General features: G+C 39.6%; 1 protein-coding gene across 1 annotated transcript; it reads right to left on the bottom strand.

Annotated features, from left to right (window-relative positions):
- Positions 1-61: 61 nt before the first annotated feature.
- On the bottom strand, positions 62-25,898 carry kank3 (KN motif and ankyrin repeat domains 3). Its single transcript, XM_017705785.2, has 11 exons — positions 25,801-25,898; positions 10,979-11,058; positions 8,410-10,044; positions 7,759-7,861; positions 7,349-7,573; positions 6,052-6,142; positions 5,703-5,922; positions 5,453-5,595; positions 4,329-4,529; positions 3,975-4,073; positions 62-2,792 (listed from the first exon to the last, which is right to left on the bottom strand). Exons 2-11 carry the CDS (start codon positions 11,013-11,015, stop codon positions 2,733-2,735), a joined length of 2,814 nt encoding a protein of 937 aa, XP_017561274.1. The 5' UTR covers positions 11,016-11,058; positions 25,801-25,898; the 3' UTR covers positions 62-2,732.
- Between the last annotated feature and the right edge of the window lie 1,272 nt (positions 25,899-27,170).

A 27,170-nucleotide genomic window follows, 5' to 3' on the forward strand; every position in this document is an offset into this window, starting at 1 on the left:
GACACGGCTTTAGTAAATCTGAATAATGCTGGAGAACAACACGAAGAGGAGTGCTGACATCTTGTGGTTCTTTAAAGTTACAGGTATTTATATTATGTAATATAAACTTTATTTGCATGTTTTTAAGGTGGCTAAGCAGCCCAAGGCACGTAACAAAGCATAATAAAAATGCAACATAATACAGTAAAGGGTCAAACGACTGGTTAGGCACAATTCCTGATACAGCAAGTAATCTGTGAACACAGGATAACATATTATACATGTAAAGGTTAATTCAGGATATCTTTTGTGGGATAACGGTGCTAAATACATCTCATATGTCTAACAGTACTGTGGTAGTACAGCAGTAGAGATGGAGAGAATCTGAACACATGCTGCAATCAGCTGACCATCATTCAAACGGCTGCTTGGAACTTGCCTGTAAAGCAGAGGTAGGGAACAGTGTACAGTGTGTCGATTTTCCTGCTCAAACATACCGGAGTCAACCTCATCAGTTAACTGCCTGATTTAGTAGGTGTGCTAGAGCTGAGAAACCATGAAACTGCTGGACTCTGGCCCTCAATTCTCCACCCCTGCTATAAAGGATTAATAGCTCTGAGCTGATTTACCAAAGGCCTTTTCTTCACTACTACAACAAGCAATGGAGGAAGCTGGATTATAGTTGGGACATGAGGAAATTTCAGTGTAGCTTTAGCCTATGAAAGATTTGGGTACACAGTGGAAATACTAGCCAGAGTGACCCATACAGTGGCTAGGAAAGGGGCAAAAGATCCAAGTTTTGATTAGTACTTGAACAATCCTGAACATAACTTTGTGTTACATGCAATGCCATTTAGTTGTAATACTAAAGTGAAGAATTAGCAAAATGTGATTGGAAAAGTGGCAATCAAATTAGTGATTATACTCCTGATTTCCAGCTGAACTACGCTGCACATTGCTTGTGATTGTAGTGAAGTACATCCATCCATCCATTTTCTAAGCCGCTTCTCCCTCAGGGTCTTTAGTGCAGAAGTGCTTTCTGTAGGGGACATTGTTTGACCAGGGTTGTTCAAACGTCTGCACACAACTGCAAATAAGTCTTTTACACTATTTTTCAAGCATGTTCTTCTGAAAAGGTTCACCTACCAATTTATTTTACATCAGCTCGCATCGATGCAGTGGGTGAGGCGGTATGCAAGTTTGCCTCTAGATGGCACAAATTAACCATGTTATTTCTGAAAAACATCTGGGCCCCATTTATATTGAGCCATGCTATGAATTTGTATTTACATGCATTTATAAGAACAGCTTTTTGCCTTTTCTCTCTCTCAATGGATTTTACTATAGATTATTTATACTGATTACAGTTGGATTAGGAGCTAGTCCTAGGCCTCCAGCTGCATTAGGGGTGTGGTAAGGAACGGTAAGTACATACTATTGCTTAGTTTTACTCAAACATATGCCAAGAAACTGGCGAATGCTGACAGAAGCTGCTACCCAAAACCCATTCAACTCAACCAATGTTACCATTCAATATCTCAACAGAACAACTAATACTCAACATCTGTGCTAGTTATGGAGTGCTTTTCTTCATAAGTCTTTTGTTCCACCACAGACCTGACCTGATTTTTGTATACATGTACTCCATCCTCTCCCACTTCTTACTTACTGACACTCATTTTTATGTGCCTAGACAAGTAAAAGTATTTATTTAAAAAAAAGAAAAAAAAGCATTATTTTCCAATCCCATGTATGGGGTAACCCTGCTTGCAAAGGTCAGTGTTTCCAAAAAAGGAAAATGAGGGCACGTGCTATTATGAATATAACAATATATCAGTGCAAAAGAAATCACCCCTAACTTTGTGAAGGATCTCCCTGCTCCATAAGGCCCTGGTCTACTCATTCAGTGTAGAGTCCTTCATGAGCCGAATCAGGAGGGCAGGTAAATGATAACGTACGGCAGACACACCCCAGTACTGGAAAACAATGCTCTAGATGGAAGTTCATCTACAGCCAAGCAAGCTACTCCCTGTAGTGCTCTTTGGTTAGGTTTTATAATCGGTAAGGCATAAGAAAATCACTGAATTACTTAAACTGACAAACATTCTCCTGAATTACCACTTTCCTGCATACTGATTGAATATTCACGCAAAGTTTCGTTATACAGAGCTCTGAATGTTTTCACGTGCTCTGAATGTGTCTACAGTATTTTATATAAACACAAATTTAAAAACGGATCTATTATGAGAAACAACTACACATGCAGACACACAAAAGGTTGTGCTAAAACCTGCTCATTCCAAGCAAACCTACTCTGTCATTATTTTGGCCTTATTTGACTGTTGAGCGGCCAATCCGCTCTGAGAACCATGAAAAATATCAGTCCAAAATGACACACATGGCTAAAACATACGGATTGTAACTTTAAAAGACAAACACTGGCTCACCACTTTGAAGTGAACCATACAGATCAAGAGACCTGGGTCCCGACTCTCCTTCCACGAGAAATGATCTAAAACCATCCACAGACACACATCTGTCCACCCCACTAAAATGACTGATTATTGCAGTTGTACACAATAATTGCACTATAACGCAATATAATGACATTTAACTGGATATAAATTCAATGGCTGGCATATACAATATTATTACATGTAAACTTGTGATATAAACAAAATGTTAGTTTTCCAGTCAAGATAGTTAGTCCTGCTAATATCCATTTGTATCCTTTTGTCTGAGCTGGGACTGCATTACTCAGAAGGCCACGTTTTTCTAGGACTGGACGGACTCCTAGGGTTTGCTTTGGGAACCTAAAAAAAACAAGGTGATTGAAAGAGTTATAATCATCGTCCTTTTGCGTTTTGGCCAAGGCCATATTTTTCAAAAATATCAGCCTTTATATTTTGGTCATTTTTTTCCCTTTTCCAGAAATCCACACTGTAAGGGATCATGCAAACAGCACGAACGCTAAAACTATGCAAACTCACATCAAATGTCTTGTAGTACGTAGAGTGACTTTCTACTACAAATGCAATGTAAGAGAAGCCACTCTCTTTACTGAGTAATTGAATTTGCTTTTGCTTTCTTTTAGTACATATAGGCATCCACATTAAGCACTTTTTAGACGATCCCTTAATCTCTAAATTTGATGTTTTATTGTGGTGGCAAACAGGCTGTGAGTAAGTCGGCCATACTGGACAACATCAATCAGGTTTAAACACCACTACCACTAACCATATACTCACTAACATAATGACATATCTATGCTTTTCTCAAATACAGTCTACTCTCACTTCATTTTAAAAGTCACCATGCATGTTCTTTTACTTAAATTAAAAAAAAACAACAAAAAAAAAAAAAAACAGTGTTACAAGAGTAACACCACTGATGATTTCAATTTTGTTGTATGCACAATTTTAGCCAAATGTATCAAAACTATGAAGAGATTTCACTAAACATGGACTTCAGTGTTAGTCTTCAAAAATACCTTCTAATCTGAAAGCAAGTGTTTCACATTAAAATAACACTTCAGCATCTGGAAAGTCACTGCTGTGAGATGCTGTTTTTCATGCTTGCTGGGGTGTATTCTTTTTGAGCCATTTCCATGGCTTTAAAACTGTGGGCCACCACAATGGCAGAATGACCCGAATATTCAGAGCAATAAGAGAATTAGCCTTTCAGCAGCATGAAAGTTCAAAAAGATGAAATTTTAACCCATATCATATATCAAGTCACTTCATGAGCTACGCTTGATCATGAAAACCTGAGTGAAATACCTGAAAGTCTGATCTACAAGCTACAGTACGACAACCTACCAAAAGCATCGCTGAAAATCCGTCCGTTTGTTCTGCAATTCAAATAGCTCTCTCACATTTAAAGGGAATGTCAGCCCTTAATGTAGATTTAAACAGACATAACTAAATAAATAAAACCAGTTTGATAACGATGATGTGCAGGTCTCGAATGAGATCTCTTTGTGATGGACTACTTACATCTGCCTGAGCTTTAGAGTAGTTCATGTGGGCATAAAGTAGCACAGCAATGTCATTGTGGGATGCCTCCAGGGCAATGGATAGGGCGTTGCTGCCATCCTAGAGGAATGAAGTAAAAAGATAAGTGAGATTGAAGAAAGAAGTAAGAACCATTTACCAGCTGTTCTGTTCCAGGGGTGTCCAGTGTTATTTACGGGCCGGCGTGGCTGCAGGATTTCATTCCAATAAAGCAGGGGCTCACGTGTTCAGTAGCTGAAGACTAGAATTAGATGTGCTCCAATTTGTTTGGAATAAAAAGCTGCAGCCATATCAGCCACACACTAACAGCAGCTGTTACACAGCAGGTGTACCTACGTTGTCTACGATGGAGATGTCACAGCCTGGCTGCTCCAGCAGCAGTGAGACGATCTCAGCACGGCCATGTTCGCTGGCACACATGAGCGCTGTGGATCCTTCATCATCCTGTATGTTCACGCTGGCACCGCATTCCAGTAAAGCTCGCACCATCTCCTGCCTTCCGTGACTCACTGCTAGCATGAGCGCAGTCTGCCCAGCCTAAAGCACAAACAGCCCAGTGTTTTAAGCAGCAGGTTAACAATCTCACTTATACAGTTTTCCCCTCATCCCAAATGGAATCAAGCAGACATGTTTGGTGAGCTTCTTTAATTTTGCAAAGTTGGGGCTACAAGGCTAATATAGCTAACCAGTATCTGAAGCTTATACATTTCAATTAGCAGCACACAAACTTCGTGTTATGACTAAATGACATCATGGGCAAAAGTACAGACCAATTTTAGGCTTGAAGTCCAGCTATTTTTAGGTATGTAAATGTACTTTTGTCAATTTTTACAGATACCAGTATGTAAGAGAAAGCCAGAGTCCAAAAACGCAAACAAATCTATCTGAGATTATTAAAAAATTCAGCATGGTTTGAGACACGTACTTTACATGATGCTAACTGGTGGCATATGAGTATCAAGGTGAGAGAGGGTGGCACAAACTAACCCCAGGGAAAATGTGACCACATAAAATGTCCACATTAAACTGATATTTTTGCTCTTCTTGTATTGCCATAAGAACATTATCCATCAATTGATACTCTGATCAATATTTCTTGATTTTGTACCATAAATGTAAATTTTTCCATCATAAATTCCTATGATGCGTATTTGACTGTTAAAGCAAGCCATCATGCCCTCATGGTCTTAACAGTTACTCATAAGCCCACCTACGGGGCAAGTTGTAACATCTTTCGCTCTCACTTAATAATACTGATAACAATATTTCAGTAGATTAAAATTAAATCATGTTTATGTTTTCATGTTTCCCAAAATGTCTTTACATAAGCCTGTAAAAACAAAAACAAAAACAAAAACTTGGGAACAGCTAAAATGGTCTTCCAGTGTTAACAGGTTTCTACTAGCCTTCGTAGGAATTAGAGCGGTACAACAATGTGTGTGTCTTGGGCATGGACTCACCTGGCTTGCCTTAGCATTGACGTTGCCCAGACTGAACAGCTTCTTGACAACCAACATGTCCTCCTCTTCTTTCACTGCTGATAATGCTGCCAGCATCACAGCGGTATATCCTGCCTTGTTCTGCTGATCCACATTACACATCCCTATGCAATGCACACCATCACAAATATAAACTTACATTCATGTCCAAACCTCTAGCACAGCAATCCATAATTACATTGACCCTGACGAGTCTGTAACTTATAATAACCTGTGTCGAGTAGCAGGCCAACCACAGTGAAGTTGGAATGTGAGACGCTGTAATGCAAAGCTGTGTTGCCATTGCCATCGGTCATGTTGACTACATGCCCCAGTAGGACAGGGGAGATCTCAGAGAAAGCCATCAGGTAGTTGGAGACCCGCGACGGCTGGGACATCTTAGCGCTGGAGACTCTGAACCATTCCAATTGCACAGTGTGTGTGCTGGACAACTGAAATGTTAACAGTTAACAGACACATTGTGTTTAATGACTTCTGCTTGGCACTCTTGGAAGGATTATCAATATAGTGTAGGACACAGACTTGATTAAATTATATAATGTGCAGTGAAAACCACTTACCAGTTCTTTACTCTTCGCTGTTTTGGCACCATCGTTCAGGTGGTTCTTCAAAATGAGACAAGCTTCACGCATTTTTGAACTCAGCTCAAACCTATGATAAAATATTTTATATGTTTAAAACCATAAACATCCTTAAGAAAAACAAACAGGGCTATGGAGCACAGAGCAAAACAGACCAGCACACAGAAAGCTCATCAAGTTCCTCTGGCCTGAACAAATTGGTTTTATTTATAACACTGTGTATTAAAAGACAAGAACAGTCTGCGGCTCTGAAAGGGCAAAATGTTTGGATCAATCCTCATAATATCACTTTATATGGCAGAAGAGAACAGAAAGATGGAACTTTCTACATTAAAAAAAGTGACAGTGACAAACAACTTTTCATCAGTTACAAAGAGAAGTTTATTCCCACATTCTTAAAGCGATAGTCTGACCAAAAATCTAATTTTAGTAACTTCCCCTTACATGTAGCCCATCAATCAAGATATATTTTGTGTCTAAAATTTTCTTCTTTAGCTTTACACAAGATCTACAAGCATATTGTAGCATCAGCTTGCTATGAACAGACTTGGTTATATGATTTCTAACACTGTTCTGCAACTGTATGACCAAAAAAAAAAAAAAAAAAAGACGAAAAAAAAAAAAAAAAAGGGAAAATTTAAAAAAACAAAAAATAAATACACCAAATAGCTAAAAACACTAGAAAACGCCATCTAGAAGCCTGGATTATATCTGTAATCTCAGCTTCTGTCTATTGTCAGAGTGGTGCGATTCGTCCCATAATTTGGCCAAAAATCGCCTACTCTGAGAGGAAAGGGCCATTTAACTCACATACAAAATTAACAACCTAAAACCTTTGGGCTTGTATGTGTCTACACACAAGCAAGGCTCTCTTACTTGAAAGCAACTTAATACTTCAAAGAACACTTAATGAAACTTTTAAAGACACACTTTTTCCAAACCAACAACTATCTCTATATACTTATTCCAAAAGACTGTTTGCAGCATGCAGAGCAGAGAGTGCTTGCAGAAGCTTCGTTCCTGCCGGGCTGATAAAACCCACTGAACAGAAGTGAGTTCACATGGAGGTGTGGATAGCCAATTAGAATGGAACTAACAAAATCCTGAGAGTTGTGCCCAGCTAAGCGTGCAACAGACATCAGATGGTCCATTTCTGTGTGAGCAGAGCATCTGAGGCTGAGAAGTCTTGGCTGATCAACGGCATTTGGGGCAAGGAGAAAAACTACATTTGTAGCCAAAAATCACTTTTAAATAAGTGTCTTTTGTTGAGACTTACTTTTCTTTTACTTCTTCAGCCTGCTCCTTAACATCTGTAACAGCTGCTACGTTTTCATCACTTTCACTGTCTTCCAGATTTATGTTCCTTTCGTCATCCGATGTGTCCTCCAGAGCTGCTGCTTCCTCCTCACTGCTGTCTGAGCATGCACCATCTGCACTTCCATCTGAGGAGCTTCCTTCATCCTCCTCCTCATCTTCCTCTTCACTAGACGTAGACTCATACCTAAACAGGACAGAAGTGTCAATATTACTAATAGCATTTCAAAATGACAAAAACTTCAAGTTGACAAAAAAAATCAAGTTGATGGTGGTCAAGTATGAGACCAATGGAAATCAAAATCCAAAAAAAATGGATGAACACCAAGACGGGGGCAATGTAGCTTTTTTAGCAAAATAAGAGAAACTCACCCTCCATTAAGAATCCCCACAAATTTCAAGCTCTTCTTGCCACTGCTGCAAGCCCCACCTGAGCCACTTCCATCCTTTCTCTTCATGATAGATTTTAGAGGGCCTGAAAATATTTAAGTCAGTCATAACTGAAGGGGAAAGCATTTAAAAGCCAAGCATACACACTAAACTTACAGAAATAGTTCTCTGATCTTAGGCATTTTATGGACTTCTATTTACCCTAGGTAGAGAGAAAAAAAATCTAAATCCTGCATTTTTTCCATTCTTTTCTGTTTCTGGAAACAGTATATCTTGTATAATTACTTAGTTTCTCAAAATACTGACTTGCTGTGTCTAAATATTGAACCCAATATAATTCCAAACTTTTTCTGAAATTTAATAAAATACATTCAATGATTAATTTGACACAAAATGTGGGGATTTTGCCTTAATAACAAAGTCTCAAGAAAATAATTCAATATTTCAAAAACATGAGGAATTATTGTTGAGACACTAAGTAAATATTTTTTTAAAATAAGTTAATATTTTAGGAGACTAACTCAAATTCTCACATTTTTCTGCCAGAAACAGAGAAGAAGCGGGAAAAAAATCTCTACCTAATGGGAACGGGCTGCCATTTATTTTAACATTAGATACCGTGTCAATACTCACCCTCTGTGGAGACTGACTGTTCTTGATTGTCTTGTGTGTCAGTACTATGGAGATTTTCCCACTGGATACCTGTGCTGACCCGTGTCACAGGGATCTTTTCTACTGAACCTTCTACTGAATCTGTCTGAACGCTCTGATCAGTTTTTGTCACTGGAAAATCTGCATCTGATACTCCCACTCCAACTGATGATTTCACGCAACGCTCAGTTTCCACTACAGCCTCAGCCATCTCCGGTCGGACGAGTGTCCCTTTTTCTAACCAGATCTTCGACGTCCTTTCCATCTCCTTAGCCTTCAACTCCTCCAGGTGTTGACTGGTCTGGGCTAAACGTGTTTCCAGAACTTTAACTGACTCTTGCTGAAATTTGATTGTCTGTTGCAGGTTGTCTATTTCTTGTTCAGCCTCACTTGACAGTCCAAGTAAAGATTCCATCACCCAAACAGCGGCTTCATCTGTCTGCACCACAGCCTGGACTTCTTCATTGCACATGGTCGCCATTTCAGTCTCTGTACTTTTGTGGCAGACATCAACAGCGACTTCAACAGATGCATCTTTGGCATCCTGGCGATTGTAAACCACCACTGCCTCAAGAGGGACATCACTACCTATAGCTATGGATCGTTTCTCAATTATCACAGTTGGAAGTTCCTTTACTTTTTCATTGGATTTGACCTTTTGACTAGAACTGCTGAGATCCAAAGATAATGACAAACATGCAGGCTGAACCATACCTGCTACTGCCTCAGCTGGGCTTTGCACTTTAGCTAAAGCATCAAGTTCCTCGGTTTTCTTTTGAAGGGTCAGAAGGAGCCTATCCTTTTCACTGCGAAGCATAGCCACCTCTCTCTCCAAGGCTGATACCCCTTTCACTTTCTCCTCCATCTCCCTAAGCTGTCTAAGAGCTGCAGCCATCTGCTCTCGTACTGTCTGGAGCTGTGCTGGGGGGACTGAAGACGTTCCAGTGTTGGAAGCTGGGGTGCTCCTCCCCGAGTTCTGAGGGCTAACTCTGGTCAAGCCAGCTGTAGGTGGATTTTGCAAAGCAGGTGAAATCTGTGGCAGGTGACCATCTGAAAAAAACTGGGAGGAGGCAGCCAAGTTGCCAGTGGATCCTCCATCCTTTACAGTCACCTTGGAAATATCAGGCGCAAGAGATCCTAAACCATTTTGGAAGAGACCCTGTTCCTGCTGCAGTCGACGGCTTGTTTCAAGTAGTGTTCTTTCCACTCGCGGGTTACGTGGTGGAGGTGGAGGTGGGACTTTCGAAGCGGATGATAGTGTGGGGCTGAACACTGAAGATGGTGAAAGTGGCTGGGACTTGCTGGGAGACTGGGGAACGTGGCTTCGAGAAATTGGTGGAGGAACAGATCGCCCATCCTCGCTAGTCGACGATGCCAGTGACTCTGTAGATGTCCAGCCACTGGTGCGACCCCCTACACTCCTCTGAGAGGCTCTATCGCTACGTGATGTTCTCCGAGGGCTCATGTGGGCCCTGCGGATACTCTGACCACTCTCTATTTCTTCTACATACTTCAGGAAATCAAGATCCAACTGGAATCCATAAGGAGTCTGTACAGAATAGGATCCACTGTGATCCATTTCCTCCTGACTGGCACATTGGAAAGGGGCACCCAAGTCTGCCAAAAAAAAAAAAAAAAAAAAAAAAAAAAGGTTTATGAAGCCATATAGCATGGTTGATTATGTTTTTGTCGATCTGCATCTTGACAAGTGATCTCTACAAACTGGTCCCAGTCCTTTAGCTGCCAGCACAAATGAGTAATATGTGGACAGAGTTTGATCATTTCAGTTATTTAAAAAGGACAGCCTACTGCTGACTGGAACTCGTGTTAAATTATTGATTTCGAGACCATTTGTACCACAGTACTATGCAAAAGCAGAGACCACCCTCAAGACAGTTTTATCAAATGGTTGCATTTTCTGCTACTCACAATCCAAGCAATCCCAAACACATTCAATAATGTTGAGCTCTGGACTGAGGGGTGGTCAGTCTATTGCTCTGAGAACACCAGCAGCTTTTCTTTTTTTGTTCCATTTCCTTTTCTTCAGTAACAGTTGACCACCACACATTTCAGATCCATAATGTTGAGTTGTCTTTTGGATGGACAGTGGAAGGATGGACAAACACCTGCGACTGATTAAGTACTGTTTATCTGATAGTGACGCTTTTGGTGGTCTACCAATTGTACAGCACAATTTTCTCTATATGTCTTAATAGTTTTTAACACAGACTTTTCTTATACAAGACGTCTTGTATCTAATCTCTTGAAATATCAGAAATATCTCCTGAAAAATGAACGAACTGTCCTTTACAACCATTTTGGCCAGAAAAACTAAACAAAATGAAAGGGGGTCTGTGACTTTTACACAGTACTGGAAGAGGTGAGAGGCACCTGCCCAGACTAGTAATGACATAACACTCAGACAGAGATCATTGACTTCTGACTGCTGACCACTGGTACATCTGACACCAATAAAGACCTGACAGTCCCAGAATTAGCCCGTAACTGCTATTTTATATCCCTTTCTAAAGTTAAGAGCGCAAACACTCACTTGGCAGTTTGGGGTTTATGTGCACAGATTGGGTCATTTTTTGGAACCTTCTGGTGCCCCTCCAGAGGTCAGTTCAGGACCTGTGAGGAAAAAAAAACAAAATTAAACGATCTATATTACTTAATATTGATGTCAAAGTCCAACACGATACATGTAATCTGTGATCAGGTTAATCAAGTTGTGAAATAATCAGCACTAGTTGTTATTAACTGCTCCCATCTTAAAGGCTGAAAAGTTTGAGATCAGAGCTCATTCATAAAATTTCTTTCAGCATGACTGCTGATCTTGGATGTTTGTCAGCAAGATCATTATATCTGATTCTAGATCAGCTTTCCTTCTCTGAGAAACCTCATGAATACGAGCCCAGGACCTCTCTGTGAAAATGGGTGCAAGTTCCAGGATGCCTCCTCACCACAGCAACAAGGGGCTCTACAAGAAAGGGATATCTGACACTAAAGAGAGGAAGAGCCAGTCATCAGAAATGAGGACATTACTGGCAAAGCAAAACCAAAGCAATTTTTATTGTGGCACGACTAATCTTGTCCATCTCGAGAAGGTAAAAGTTAGACAAAAGATTATTGTCTGTGGACTTTCCCCAAAAAACAGCATAATCATAATCCAGTTACAAAGCACCACATGGAAGCATTACAGAGCCTTACCATACAGTCTGCAATCTGCCGGATTATAATTCAATTACCAACTATGATAGACGCTAATATTACTTGTTTAATAATTTGTAATAATGTTCTGTGCAGATGGCATGTAACACTGTTAACAGCCAGTTAATTTGGTTGGAAGCCAAAATATTGCCAAATGAGTGTGTTTGCACCCTTTTTCTGGACATTCCAGACTTTCCCTTAGCATACATCAGCATTCTTTGTCTAAAAATCTGTGTTATAACCTTCCCATGTGGTGTTCAAAGTATATATGTGTGTAGTTAATTCCTTTTGTGATGTTCTGTTGGTGTAACCCATAATAAGGTAGTCTTTTCTATTGTATACATTTTTAAACTAACTACACACATCAAAGGCAAAAGACAAAGACCATAAATAAAAGCACAGCAGTAAAAAAGCCAAATGAAAGGGAACGAAAGAACGATATAATTTGCACATCAGCACTTCTTCGCATTATCACTATATTCAGTTTCATCCATTATCGGCCTAAGGCCGTCACAACACCACTAATGGAAGCCCATAGTTAAACATGCTTCATCAAGATTCAAGCTTAAGATTTTATATTTAATGTCAAAATAATATAACAACACATGCAATGTGAACCTCATACATGTTCTCACAGAATTCTACAACAGACAACACGACAGTTAACACTATATAATAGTGAGGAAGGAAGCCTGAGACCAGAGCATAACAGCAAATGTAGATATTTTACAATAACATGCAAACTGAACCTACGTAATGCATACAAACAGTTCTCAATATAAAACTCCCATTATCAAAATAATGGAAATCGACTTTGACCAATCATGTCCTCGTTGAAATCTGTTCAGCGGATGTTCTGCAGAACAGAAAACAACAGCTACGCCTTTCCTGAAGATAATCCTGATGATGCATGCATTTGCGACCACTGCAAACACCTGGAGTCCCCATTATGGGGCCCAGCATTTAACTATACGTTTCAGCCAGTTAAACAGCACGGCTAGACTTACATGAACAAAATAGGTTATGTACATAATAACAGACAGCTTAGCATGTTCAAAAACGTGCTATACTTTCCAGGTCTATAAGAAATCTATCAAGAAAAGCTCGTCAGGGAGGAACATGCATTTCAAATGCAAACGCTCACTGTGTTCACAACAAGGACGAGCCCTAAAAGTAACGTCTCTAAGCTCCTGTTGTGAGAAAAAGCAAGAAACAGGCAATTAACGGGCTTTGACCATCAAGGTCTATGTGCTGGTGATATGATTCACAGTGCATTACATCGGCTGTGGCCAGGTACTTTACAGAAATAATTCATTCATTCATCCACAACAGATATTCAGTCTGTTTTCAGAGGAACAGAGGAGAATTTAACAGAAGTGGAAAAAGGGCTGGTCATGGAAATACACACACATACACATGCTTGCTGACAGGAAAACACAGATACAGAGGAAAGGGGTGGAGGAGTGGGGGGTGGCAAAAGCATGTTGTGTGTGCTGATCTGTTTTTGCAGAGCCCTAGGCACATTCCAACACACACTTCCCTCTCATATCCTGCTAATGTGACCAGGCTCGGACTTGTAATTTGGGCACAGGGTGTAGGTGGATATGTATAAAGAAAAGAAACGTGAATGGACAGATTGTGGGCCAAGCTGTGAAAAAGTGCAGAACACTACTGCACTAGCTTAACCCTTAGCAGTCAAGGTTACTGCTGGCAATAACAAAAGCATGTTGTACTTTAATTAGGGATGCATAATTATATCAGAATCATATCAATATTAGCAGGTAATAGCTTGATAGCAAAAATCTAACCTTTAAGGTACAACGTTCAAAAGCAAAGCAATCTTCTCATGAGATAAATACTTTTCCCAAATCTGTCTAAAGAGGTCAACAATTGTGGCACACGCAGTCTTAAGAGTGAAGTGTAACCTTTTTTTTTTTTTAAATATATAGATTTTTTTTTTTTTTTTGCCCAATTTTCTCCCCTAGTTAGTCGCTTCCAATTCCACCCTCTAGTTAGGACGATACCATCAACACTAGGAGGATGAAGACTAACACAGGCTTCCTCCGAGACCTGTGAAGCCAGCCACCGCTTCTTTTCAAACTGCCGCTCACGAAACGTCATTGGGCTGCCGAACGCGCTCAGAGGAAAGCGCCAACCACCAGACCTGTTATGTCGTCTGACATAACCCACCCAGAGACAGCTAGGTCAACGGTGCTCTCTTGGACTCCTGGCTATGGACAGCTGTAGTATTACCAGGGATCGAACTCACAATCTCATGATAGGGCCGATGCTTAGACGGTTGTTTCGCTTGGAAGCCCCTTCCCAATTATATTTTATGTTTTAAGTTCAATTGAGCAATTAGGAACGGTGAAATGGTCAGCCAAGACTACCTGTTTCATTGAAAATTACATATGAGATGAAAAACAGGCCAAATTCCCTCAGTCATCCATCTTCATGAGAAAGACCAGAGAAAAGAAACAATAATGTGCAACAAAAAAGAAGAAATCCTCTGCTGTCATGGACCAACAAACTCAAGCTCCTACAGTTTGTCAACATTACTGGAGCTTTCAATGGGACCATGTTCTGTGGTCAGATAAGAGCAAAATAGAGCTTTCTGGCAAGAAACACCAGGAGGTGAGCTTGGCATGGGCACAAAGACAGCCATGCTGAGAAGTACCTCCACCCATTATGAAGTATGGTGGCGGATCTGTGATAGATGATCCACCCCCCCCCCCCCCCCAAAGGCCCTCGACAACCAATTCAGATACATGGTTTCATGGACTTAATCAAGCACCAGCAGAAATTATATCAAAGCCTGGCTGCCTCAGCCAGGAAGCTTAAACTGGGTAAAAATTTGGATCTTTCAAAGCACACCACAAAACTTCTCTAATCACTGTACTTCAAATAAAGGTCAGATTGTTAATGCTTTGAATGAAAGCTCAAAGAGATAAGCAAAAAATGTTTTTGCAGCCTGTGTTGCTCATCAACAATCTTTGTGGATGGCGTTGTACGTATTATACATACTAACTTTATTCCTTAAAGTCATGGAGCTAGTATGAATACACCGTCTCGAATTCCAGAAATGCTTGTTCATATTTAATGAGGCAAAGGGGTGTTTTCGCTACTTGAGCAGTATAATAAAGCACATGATGTCACAGTGTTCTCAGTGTGAGATGTGAACACTTAGACATGCCCTAAAGAGGTCAATTAGATCAAGGCCTGCTTTAAATCAGTCAGTCATGCTTGACCGCGATGCCGCGTGTCAGGTTGTTTCCTGGACCAGCAGCTTGCTGAACTCCCCCATCTCCTTTTCTTTGAGCAGACGCATCACCGTGTTTACAAAGTCTGGTGATAAGTGTCTAATTACAGGGAAGAAGGGGGGTTGGAAGGGGGGGGGGTCACATTCCTCCCAGCTCCCCAATTCCCTTTAACAACATACCGCCAGGATGAAAGGTTCACACAAACAGAAAAATAGCTTTTCACAGCTCCACTGGCAGAGTTCATTTAAATTCCATTCCTTTCCACTGTAAAAATGTTTAGAAGAAATGCTTGTTATTACATGGCTCGCAACTGGCCAATATTAATCTTCTTCTTCTAGGGGTCGCCACAGCGGATCATCTGCCTCCATCTTGCCCTATCCACTGCCTCCTCTACTTTCACACCAACCATCTCCATGTCCACCTTCACTACATCCATAAACCTTCTCTGAGGTCTACCTCTTCTCTTTCTACCCGGCAGCTCCATCTCCAACGTTCTTTGACCAATATATCCACCATCACATGTCCAAACCATCTCAACCTGGCCTCTCTGGCTTTATCTCCAAACTGCTCCACCTTCACTGTCCCTCTGATCTGCTCATGATAAACTAAAAATACTATTATGCCTACAAACATGGTTAACCATTGGCTTTTAATACATTTTAATAAAGATTTATAAATAAAGATATAATTAATAAAAATACTAACATGGTTAAACAATAAGTCTACACTGATGTTAAACTAACTATACTGGCATGGCTAGCAATATGCCTACACTACTGATAAAACAAAAATACTAAACACGACTAACAAGAAGTCTACAATAACAAAGCACAAACACCAAGATGGCTAACAAATCTACAATACAGTAAAAAGTACAAATACTAGCAAGGCCAACAACAAGCCTACGCTAAAGATAAACTAAAATATGAACAAGGCTAACAACTCGCCTACACTAATGATGAATTAGTATTAAAATGGCTAAAACTACGGACAATATCATGGCTCAAGGGCTAGTGAGGGACTCATTAACACAGTTAAATTCCACCTATCTAGCTTTTCTGAGTTAATATGTCTATTTCTGCATCTACACAGTTAAATCGAACATGTTGAACAATTTGTATTTGGCCACTGACAGACAAATATGCACCATTTTGAAGGCTGAGAGTTTTCATTCTATTACAAATAATCCCTTGGACCATCAGAAAAATGAGTCATATATTAACAAAGTGACCTCATGGTCTTCCCTCCCTTTTCCTTGAAAAGGAAGTAGCTGGCTTGTGCTCTCAGTAGACAGCGTCAGCTTGACTGTATGGGTTGGGACATGCGTCAAACGTAAAGACTTAAGGAACTTCAGTAATGACTGACTACAAAGGAGGAGTCTTAACGTGCCATCACAAATCTGTGCATACATATACAGCCTAGAAATACAGATGGGTTGGATTTTATATAGTTACTTATTCCCTCAGTCCTCAACCCAGCACTGCAACACATCTGCAGTTTCCTGAAGGGAAGCAGGTATGATAACACCCCCAAGCCCCCAGGGATGCCCCCCATTGTCTTCCAGGACTACAAGTGCCAGACAACTGTTCAATGGACCACAAGCTGCTTCCTCAAAACCTGAGAAGGGGGATATAAACAAGGAAACGAAGAACACAAATCACAGTCGCATGCTCTTGCACCCCCCTTGCATCAGCTGATTGCATAAGAAAGCAACTTTTGCTGTTTTGAACGCCAGGAGACGTATACTCGTTATTAGGTTTCATTTCATTACATGGAACATGATATTTAATACTGCACAATACCCCACTATATTAAAAAACAAAGAAACTTCTCATTTCTTACACTAGCCTCTAACATTCTGGTGTATAATGGGGGAAAAAAGTGAATTAAGTGGAATATTAACAATAACAATGGGAATAATAATAAAAACACTTAAATGCAGTAACTAAACTGAATGAATGCGCGACTGTATGAGTGCAGACATTCACTGCAGGCAAAACAAATCAGAAAGTGGCGCCAGCCAGCAATGCCTATGATAAGGTCAGGATATTCACATGACCAACTAAGCGAGTAACATTTTGGGGTCAGTTCAGTATTTGAAAATGCTACAAAGGGTAGGAAGCCTAGTATGAGGTCTTAAACTTTCGTTTTGGACAACTCAAGTAAGAAAAAAAGCCCCTTGATTCTCGATGCAACAAGGACACATTGAGCATCAAATAATGGACCTTTATGCCACTTGCATGGCAAATTTTCTGAAGTCTCCTTGTTCTGCTCTCCAGTTCACTCCCACATCTACAAAAAAGAGCTGGAAAAAATAGAGAGAAACTGAAGAGCGTCTCGTTCCAGTATGGCTTTATGTAAATCATGCTTGATGATTCTCCTCAATGAAAGTGCTCCTCGCAGTTCAAGAGACTTTCGATTTTTAATCTGCTGACCTTCGGCAAACATGGACATAAAAACAACATACAATATATTTAAGCAAAATGACACCAAAGGGAGTGGGTTATGAAGATTTACATCACAGCTGTGATTTGGTCATCGGGTTTTTTGTGACTGCACATGGCCTTAAGCGCTTTTTTGCTTTTATACAATAGTTTTGCAAAAGTAGGCTATAGAACAGGCCTGCATATCGTTAAAATATTTTCAGTACAGGTGCCAGTACCAATACCTTAATTTCAATATTGATTCCTGAATGGTGATTCTTGTAATACCTTCTTTTTAACCGGAAAGTGTGTGTGGCTTAAACCAGAAGTGACTGAGCTGGTGGAACTGATTAAATTTATTGAAGGAATATAAAATCAACACGACAATATAACACAGCCAAAATGTCATTTTTGGGAGATGCTGATACAGCTTGGGAGGGGCCAACTGGGAAGCATCATGTCCCAGAGACATAAAACTACCCAATTAGCCTTTTTAATGTTGGCTTCCATAACCAGAGAATGGAAAAAATTAAATACAAACACATGATTGCTGACCTGAACTTGACTGCTTAACTGTTCCTATAACAGCTGACCGCATGCCATGGTCTCAGCTAATTAATCAGAGTGTTTTCAGAGAACCTGTACAGATGGCTGAAGACCATCTTGTTGTTGTTTGTCTTCAACTTTGCTTTCTTTCCACTTAACCCTCTCTAGCTTAGTAACTATGGTAGGAATGAGCACAGCTCATCTGTGTTCCAAACAAACATGAGCAACACCTTGATGTTCTGTGTGTAACTATGACCTACAGTGACATGCAGCCATGTACAACCCAGTTTCAAAAAACTGTGCAAGTTGTAAATAAAAACAATGCAATGATGCGCAAAACATTTAAACCCTATACTTAATTTAAAAGTAGTAAAAATACAATTTATCAAAAATGTTAAAACATGTATAAAAAATGTTTACCCATTTTGAATTTAATGCCAGTAACACGTTCTAAAAAAGTTGGGACGGGGACATGTTTACCACTGTACTGCATTGGTTCTTCTTTTAAAAACACTTTGTAAGTGTTTGGGAACTGAGGAGACCAACCGCTGTAGTTTTGAGAAGGAAATGTTCTCACTCTTGCTTGACACAGGATTTCAGCTGCTCAAAATTTTGGGGTCTCCTTTGTCCTTTTTTGTGCACATCATGTGCAAAATGTTTTCAGTTGTGACACGACTGGACTGCAAGCAGGAAACTTTAGCACTCAGACTCTTATGCTACAGGGTCATGCAGAATGTGGTTTGGCATTGTCTTGCTGAAACAAACAAAGCCTTCCCTGAAAACGACATCATCTGAATGGCAGCATATGTTCTTCAAAACCTTGCATCAGCATTAATATTGCCTTCATAGACGTGCAGATCCCTCATGCCACGTTCTGTAACATGCTGTTATACCAACACAGATGCTAGATTTTTAAGTGTGCGCTGATAACAAGCCAGATGGTCCCTCTCCTCTTTAGCCTGGAGGATGTGGCTTCCATAATTTCCAATTTATTTATTTGACCAGAGGAAGCTTTTCCACTTTGCCTCAGTCCATCTTAAATGAGCTTGGACCCAGAGAAGTCAGAAGTGTTTCTGGTTGCTGTTTAGATAACGTTCCTTTTTGGGTGGTAGAGATTTAACTTGAATTTGTGAATGAGGCGACAAACTGCTCCCAGACAGTGGTTTGTAGAAGTGTTCCAGAGCCCCTGCAGATATTTCCACTTCAGACATGTATCTGTTATTAATGCAGTGCCACCTCAAAGCCTGAACATCAGGTCCAGCTAATATCAGCCTTGTCCCTTGCATACAGAGATTTCTCAAATTCTCTTAATCTTTTAATGTCACATACCATCGACGATGAAATCCCCAAGTTCTTTTTCTATTTTATGAGAAAAATTATTCTTGAAATGTTATCCTATTTGCCCACACAGTCTTTCACAGAGTGGTGAACCCCTCATGATCTTTGCTTCTGAAAGACACAGCCTATCTGAGACCCTCTTTTTATACCCAATCATGCTACCATTAACTTGTTACCAATCAACCGCCAGGTTTCTCCTTTTTAGCACTGCACTTCACCGATTATCTGCGATTATCTTCCACTTCTAAATGGGCATGTTTTTCAAAAACAATTAATTTTCCAGTTTCAGCATTTGACATGTTGTCTTTTTACAATTTTTTAAACTGGTGGCATGGCCCAGGCCCTCAAGGCCCCCCAGGCACCCCATGGCCATGCACAGGTAGAATGTTTTTCACCCAATCAGGTGGTGTGGTCAAAACTAATGTGTTTGTACTATTTAAAAGCAAGTAGCCAATGTGAGGAACACAAGCACAGGCATCAAAAACGGTAAAGCTCTAATCTCATGCAAATAGCATATTACATGCCAAGATCTCCTGCAAGCTTTGCCAAAACAAAGACTCTGATGGGAAGCAGTTCCTAACATTTGCCTTTTGCCAAACATTCTGCTAATATAATGTGGATACACAAGGTAGACAAATCATGTAAGCTCTTCAGACACAAGGACAAATGATTACTGATAGAACAGATAAACATGTTCACCTCTAGAATAAAAAGCAGCCAAAAACAGACCCCAAATTTGTGTTCAAGTACACAGAATTACAAGTAACAAAGCTTTAGGTAGCTCTGACTAGTGTGTACTCTGCTGCTCCATTTAGCAAAAGGAAGGGGAATTCCGTGATCATCCCCACCCCCTTGATATTTTTCATACCATCCAGCTGTTCACAGTCGCTCCAATGGCCACATCTAGCTCCCAAAAAAACAAATTAACACAGCTTTGTAAGAAGAAAAGATGATCAACTCCAAGCCAGACTGAGTCAACAAAGTGTGATATGATTAAAATCAAGCATTTGCTGCTAAAAGCAGCTGAACAGAATTGTGCCTTCCTGTGAAAAACAGCAGATTATGTTTTAAGACAGGCTAAATGGATTCTCGAGGCAATGCAGATTCAATTAGAGAGAGCTCTTTGTGAATTCTTGCTGGTTAGATGATTCAGATTTAGCTGGGTGTATGTCATTCCCAGTCATGCATTCAAACAGCACGTACTGCTCTGACATTAAAAGCCACCATTGAATAATGCCAATATCCAGACTGGCTGATAATGGCAATACGTCCACTGAACTTTTCATAAAATCTCACTTGCGCACAATGAAAATGTACACCAATGTAGACTGTAGCCTGATCCTAACACAAACCTAGGCTTTATATCCAGCAGAAGGACTATAAACTGGAGAGGTAACATTCTTCCAATCTGTTCTCTCTAATTTATAGCAAACAATGCAGCAGGGGCTATTCTGCTTCTCTGGAAAAACAGTTGTAATTTTAAGTAAGTAGAGGCTCTCGCTCCCACATCTGAGAAAAGAGAAAAAAAATAAAAATGCACAGTACATTTCTTTGAGACAAAATAACATGCAAATTACAACCGTCATTATCTCAAAGGAAAATATTGATTATTTTCATACCTTCAAAATGGTATGACATCAGAAGAGCTGGCCAAATAGCCTGTATAACATCAAACTGTGTCTGGGCCTACAGAACATGAAGCATCACAGAAGGACATGCACTTCTCCAGATGTGGAGTCCTTTATTACGGATTTTATTTAGCGCTCCATGTTTCAAGACAAATTGCCTACTCTTGTGATTCATAATTTCTTAGTACACAAACATTACAACAAACCACAGGCACATTTGTTATTGCGGTCACTGACACATCAGGCGCCAGACTGTAAACAAGCCTTTAGGCTTAACCTTCTAAGGCCCTTCTATGTGCAGAACACTTTTATACTGTAATGTGATCGATATCAGCCTACAGTCTGCTAACACAAACTAGGGACATATAAGGATGTCACAATGTTTCTGTTTCCAGATTCTTTTGGCCTTCCCAAAATCAATGATATATATTTTAGAGATCCATGCAAGACCACTTAGTTTAATTCACTTCCAATCAAAATAAAATAAATATATATTTTTTCAGTATCTGGTATGTCCATCCTTTTCCTTTATTACAGCTTAGATTCTTTTCAGAAGACCTGCTTTCAGTTGTTTTAAAGAAATCTGCATGGAATATTCTCACAATCCCAATAATCCCAATTACAAATTTAGACTCATCAGTTCATAAAACTATATTCCACATCTCAGACGTCCAGTTTGGGTGATCTAGTACAATTTGTCTTTTATGTCTATTTCATTTTCTCAGTGATGCTGTCTTGACAGCTGCACCTCCTTTCAGTTCAGTTGTGTGGAGTTGTCCTGACAGTGGAAGGATGGATGCATCTCTCAAAGACAAAAGCTCTAATTATTGTTTATCCGCTGGGGAGAGCTTCGGTGGTCTAGCACATCCTGCGTGGTCATTACGAGCACCATGTTTTCTATAACTTTTCATAATTTTTAGAACTCCAGTTTTGGAAATGAAGGGTCTCGGAAACGCACAGTACGGTGTTTAAAAAGAAACCTCTACTTACTCATTTCAGACCTGATTAATTCAAAACGTATTGCTCAGTAAAGCTTCCCTGTGTGATTTTAAGCACTGAGAGGGTCTTCACAACAGTACTAATTCAAACTCTACTGTAAGGTAGCTGTAAGGTTACCCTGTCTACAGACTCTGCAAACATAGTGCCAATGTGTTAACAGGAACTCCTGACTCGGAGTTAAACGAAACCACACAAGTTTCCACCAATTTCCTTTACAGGATCCCAGACTTCCCTTATACTGGCAGAAAACATTTGACTCAATTAAGCTAGACTAATATGACTGTTGACATGAAAATAAGGCAGGTTAAATATATTTAGTCAAAAAATAAACATCCACATACCACTAATTAAATTCAAAATAAAGGTCACTTTATTTGTGTCTTGACAAAAGTCATGTGATACAATGACTTTTTATACTGCCTGCAGTGTGATCAATTCAGACTCATTTTATTTAAAGTCATTCTGTTCAGTTAGCTACAAAGCAACAAAATATAGAGGCAACAAAATACTTCCAAACATCTGCAAACACAGCTGTTCACATTCAGCCTTAAACAAGTTAAGGTCATGGATATATACAGCAGTAAATAATGTGGGGAATGAATCTGATCATAATTCAATACGGTATGCTTCAGCTTTGGTTTACCATCTCATGCCGATGAAAGCAAACAGCAAGGATAGGATAGTAAATGCAGTTAAACTGTCCATCACCGGCACTTGACGTAGGTTTAAGTGTAATTTCCATCTCAGAATTTATCTTTAACTATAAAACGGCCTGACTGTGGACACATATGCCCAACATCTTGTGCAGCACTCCTGCAAGTTAAGGCAAAAACAACTTGAAAAGATGCAAAGCAATGTGGAAACTGCCTCTGGTACAAACTCGAAAAGTGGTTCCAGTAAAAGATACAAGGCCTGTAGCCTGCTGTGCGAGACGCTTGTTAAAATGACCAAAACAGGTATGACAATGAGCAGATTAAGGTTCCAACAGTAAGCAGAAGCTCTGAATCTGTAGGTGTTCTGCAGGCACGCAGAGCCGAAGGATAAGAGATAATAGTTTTCTACTTTAAGAACGACTCTAGGAAGCGTTAGGAGCAGTAAAACAACCGTACTGATGAGGCTATGTTAACACAACATGTGTGAGTTGTAGATGATTGAGAATATTGAGAAAAATCCATCCAAACAAATGTCAGGTGACTACATATGCACCCTGCATATTTTCTTCACAATAAATATAACACACAATTTTCTTTGGAATTCTGTTAATGAAGAAAATAATTTTGTACCCTAAAGAAACTTTCAATGGATGGTTTTTTTTAAAGAATCATATTTGTGAAACGTGATAAGAAGAGAGTGAAGGATGTTTTTAAGGGGATTTCCACATAATTTAACTGATGAGAAGTAAAGAGATTCAAAGTGGTCCAACATGTAACGGTGCATTGGTTTTCTTTACAGTGGTTGTCATAGAAAACAAAGATTGCATTGTTTACATTGCAAACATAGCCATTTTATTTACTGTACAAAATGATCACTGAACCCACACGTCTCCTAATCTTTTGTGTATGCTGTGTTGAAAATAGTAAAAGAGTGGTCATTTCAAAATTTGGGTACTTTTTGCCCAGCAAGGCCCTGCATGTACCTTTCTGCCATGAATGGATTTAAAATAAAGTTTTGACCTAAAACATTTTAACAAAACCACAATAAAACAATGGGCCACTTTCATCAATATCTTCCTATGTTTTTCCTTAAATTTGCTCTTGAGAAAGGACCTACGAGAAAGTCAACGTCTTCTGTGCACTTGCCCGAGAACAAATCCCAAATAAGAAAACAATAATGAATGTCAAAATGTTCGTAAGGTGGGTTTTAAGAAGAGATTTCTTCTTAAGAACGGTTGGTTGAAGGTTGGTTGAATGAGAGCCAATGTCAATGTATTCATAACCATTTTGTGCAATATCCTTCTGTGATGTATATTTGATTAAAGGCATTAAACCCTTCAGATGTCTGATATCGCCACTGTAAACATTTCTGTCTCTGTAAGCGTCTTTGGAACCGCACATTTTACACCACCACTCAAAATGACTTTGTTTACATCTTAATTTACTTATTCACACATTTTGAAAAAAATCAATGAAAAACTTGCCTTTAAAGTTGCAAAAATCTCCACATAATGTGGAGGCTTCATGTAAACATCCTTCCGAGAGACAATATATGTTAAAGAACGTGTACTTTTACACGAGGTTATCTGAAAATGGAAGAGCCTAGGGAAGCTAACCTATCCTGTAAGGAAATGAAGGAGAAGGGCAGACAGAGAGCCTGTGGCCCAAGCAAGGGAAACAGTCCATAAATAGAATCACGGGACGTGAAGCATGTGAAAGTTTTCTGTTTAGGAGGCAAGTCAACAACTTAATGTCATTTTGTCCCTTGTATTTCCTGTCACAGACGTGTCATCACCTTACATCCACTCTTTCTTGCTGTAACTTTCCATGCCAGGAACACAGTGACAACGTCTGAACGTTACCCATAAGTGGCCGAATCATCCTGACCTTCTGCAAGATCTCCATCCATTCTACGCTGTTGCTTTAAAGGGGAACACCACCAAATTATCCAATTTTCTGCATAATTAAATGGTCAACACGTCAACAAAACCATTCAGAGTGGTTTGGTGTGAAAGGCTTTGTTCTGGGGAAAATTACAGAGTCAGAACTGTTCACAGTGGTGGTGACAGGAATCAGAAGAGTTTAACTCCTCTAAAAGCTCCCTCCCAGAAAGCTGTTAGATAAAGTGGTTAGGAACACACTGCCAGATGCCAGAGACACTGGTTTATAGTATTTTGAGATAAAGTTCAGGTCTAAAACGTATTTTAATCAACTTATTTTAATCCATTCATAAGTGGAGAGATACATTGTGCTCTGAGGCAAAACAGTAGACAGAGAAAACCTTGACCATTACTTTAACCATCATCACGTTAAAAAACCTGAGAAGACGTGTAGGTCCACTAACTAAAATGGACATATATTGCATTGGATATATATTGTAGACACCAGGACTCCTGGCTACAATCATCACCACTGTAAATAAATCAGAGTCTGTTACTTTCTCAACAAATGAATAACTGAACACCAAACCACTCTGAATGACCGTTTATATCTCAACCACTGGACTACACAGGAATTTTGAGAAACCGGTGGTATTCCCCTTTCAACCGGACGACTAGCTAGGTTTCCCCGTTTTATCACCTGACAAAATGCTTATTAGTTTAGCAGACAGACTACATGTTGGCGGTTTTATGACCCAGAGAGACTATTCACATACGCCTTGACTTTCCTGAAACCGCAGTTTTTGGATAAAAGTGGAAAGTTACATGGGCGTGTCTCGTCAAACACAGCAGACAAAGAAAACCTCTCTTCTTCCAAATGTGAATAAAACGATAAACTCAAATACTTAAGAACTACCAACCTAAAACTGCACGTAAACGGGTGTTTTAAGTGAAAAAAACGACAGCTGCTCCAGCAGACTACGCGTTTTAACGAGGCAAACAACGGTGAAACGCGCGGTGATGCGGACACATCGCCCCAGAAAAAGACGCTTTAAATTCCATCGGGATATTTTTGGAGTTTTAAAGGAGCCACTTGATAACATTCCCCTCATACGAGGAGGTGGCGGGACAATAATATAGCAGCCTGAGAGGCACAACTCAGCCAAGCAGCTAGTAGTTAGTGTTATGCCGAGAATAAACCTGCAAAAAGTTGAGCTCAAGGCACGTTTTTTGTTGTTTCGAAGCCCAAATAACAACGCTTCGTTCCTTAAACCGCGAAAAGCCGTTAACGTCGCTAGCGTAGCGCTCTCGGAGGGGTAGCAACGGTAACGGAGCTGCCGAGACATCAGGTTAGCGACGAGTTAGCGTTAACATGCAACGCTATCTGTTCTACTCTGTTAAAAGCACTAAACGGAAGAAAAAATACCATCTCTCACCCTCTGGCTGACCCTTTCTTCTTCCTAAAAACAGGTAAAATGCGTGTCTGCAGATTTTCTAGATGGGAGTTTCAGTAACTCACAAATAGACGCTGCTGATTACAGACTAATGATTGACAGGAGGCTGGGCCAACGGAAACGCACGATTTCCGACCAATAAGAGCGGCGCTTGTTTTTCTGGGGGCGGGGCTAGACTCGAGAACCACGTGGCGAAATGATGGAAACACCACAAATACAGAGGCACATAAAATCAACAATTACAACTACCCGGAGACAGTTATTCAGCTTTGTGGTACTTTGGTAAATATAAACAGACAGTTATTCACTTATTTTGGCATTTTATATATATATATATATATATATATATATATATATATATATATATATATATATATATATATATATATATATATATATATATATATAAATTTATATATATGTGTGTGTGTGTATGTATGTGTGTGTGAGTGTGTGTAATTTAATGAGTAAATTATTGCTGCCCAGTCTAGACAAAGCAAAAATGTGCCTTGGGCTGAAAGTTGAGGCTCATTGGTGGAAAAGGCCAGCCAGTAAAAATGCTGACCAACAGCCTAAAAGTGACCAAAGAATCCAGTTTAAACCTCCCTGTCTCTAACAATGCCAAAACTGTACATCATAAGCATAGACAAGGTCATGTTTTTGGTTTGTTTTTGTTAAGGTTTTCATTTGAAAGCCACTTGTAAGCAAAACAAATGTTAAAAATATCATTTTTATAAAGAGTTTCTACAGCACTGAAAGAAAGTAACCTAATGAAGCTGGATGACTGTTTTTTTTATAAATAACCCGCTAAAATCCACAATATCTGCTCCAAACCAATGACTACAAGAGCTGATCTGTTGTTTAGAACTAGTCTAAAGCCTTCTTCAGATTTTCAGAATACTTGAAACAGGATTTCAAGTGAGATTTCAGCTAAAAGCACTAAGACAGCTTGTTTGTGATCTTTATGTACTTACTGGCTCTGAAACAGAAGCACATGTTTTGATTCTGTTTCTGTTTTTATTTCATTGTTTATGTTTTGCCAATGGAGGGAAGTCTGTCATGGAGTAGATACAGACTGCTTTCTAAACATAATCAAAAACAACTAAATTGACCAAATAATTTTAAATGCAAAAGTTTGAACTCTCCTGTTCAAATGACATTTTTTGATGATTTTCTTAGTGAAACAAAGGAATAAAGGCTGTTTGTGTCCAAATTTAGTGTGTAATGATTTATTTTTATTTACTGAGTTTTAGGAACAAAAACATAAAATCTCATAACTTTTGCACAGGCCACATTTTTTTTTGGGGGGGGGGGGTTGCCTAGTAAGTTAAACTTAGCAAACAAACAGTAAT

The sequence above is a fragment of the Pygocentrus nattereri genome, chromosome 29, assembly GCF_015220715.1.
Source record: "Pygocentrus nattereri isolate fPygNat1 chromosome 29, fPygNat1.pri, whole genome shotgun sequence".
NCBI lineage: Eukaryota > Metazoa > Chordata > Actinopteri > Characiformes > Serrasalmidae > Pygocentrus > Pygocentrus nattereri.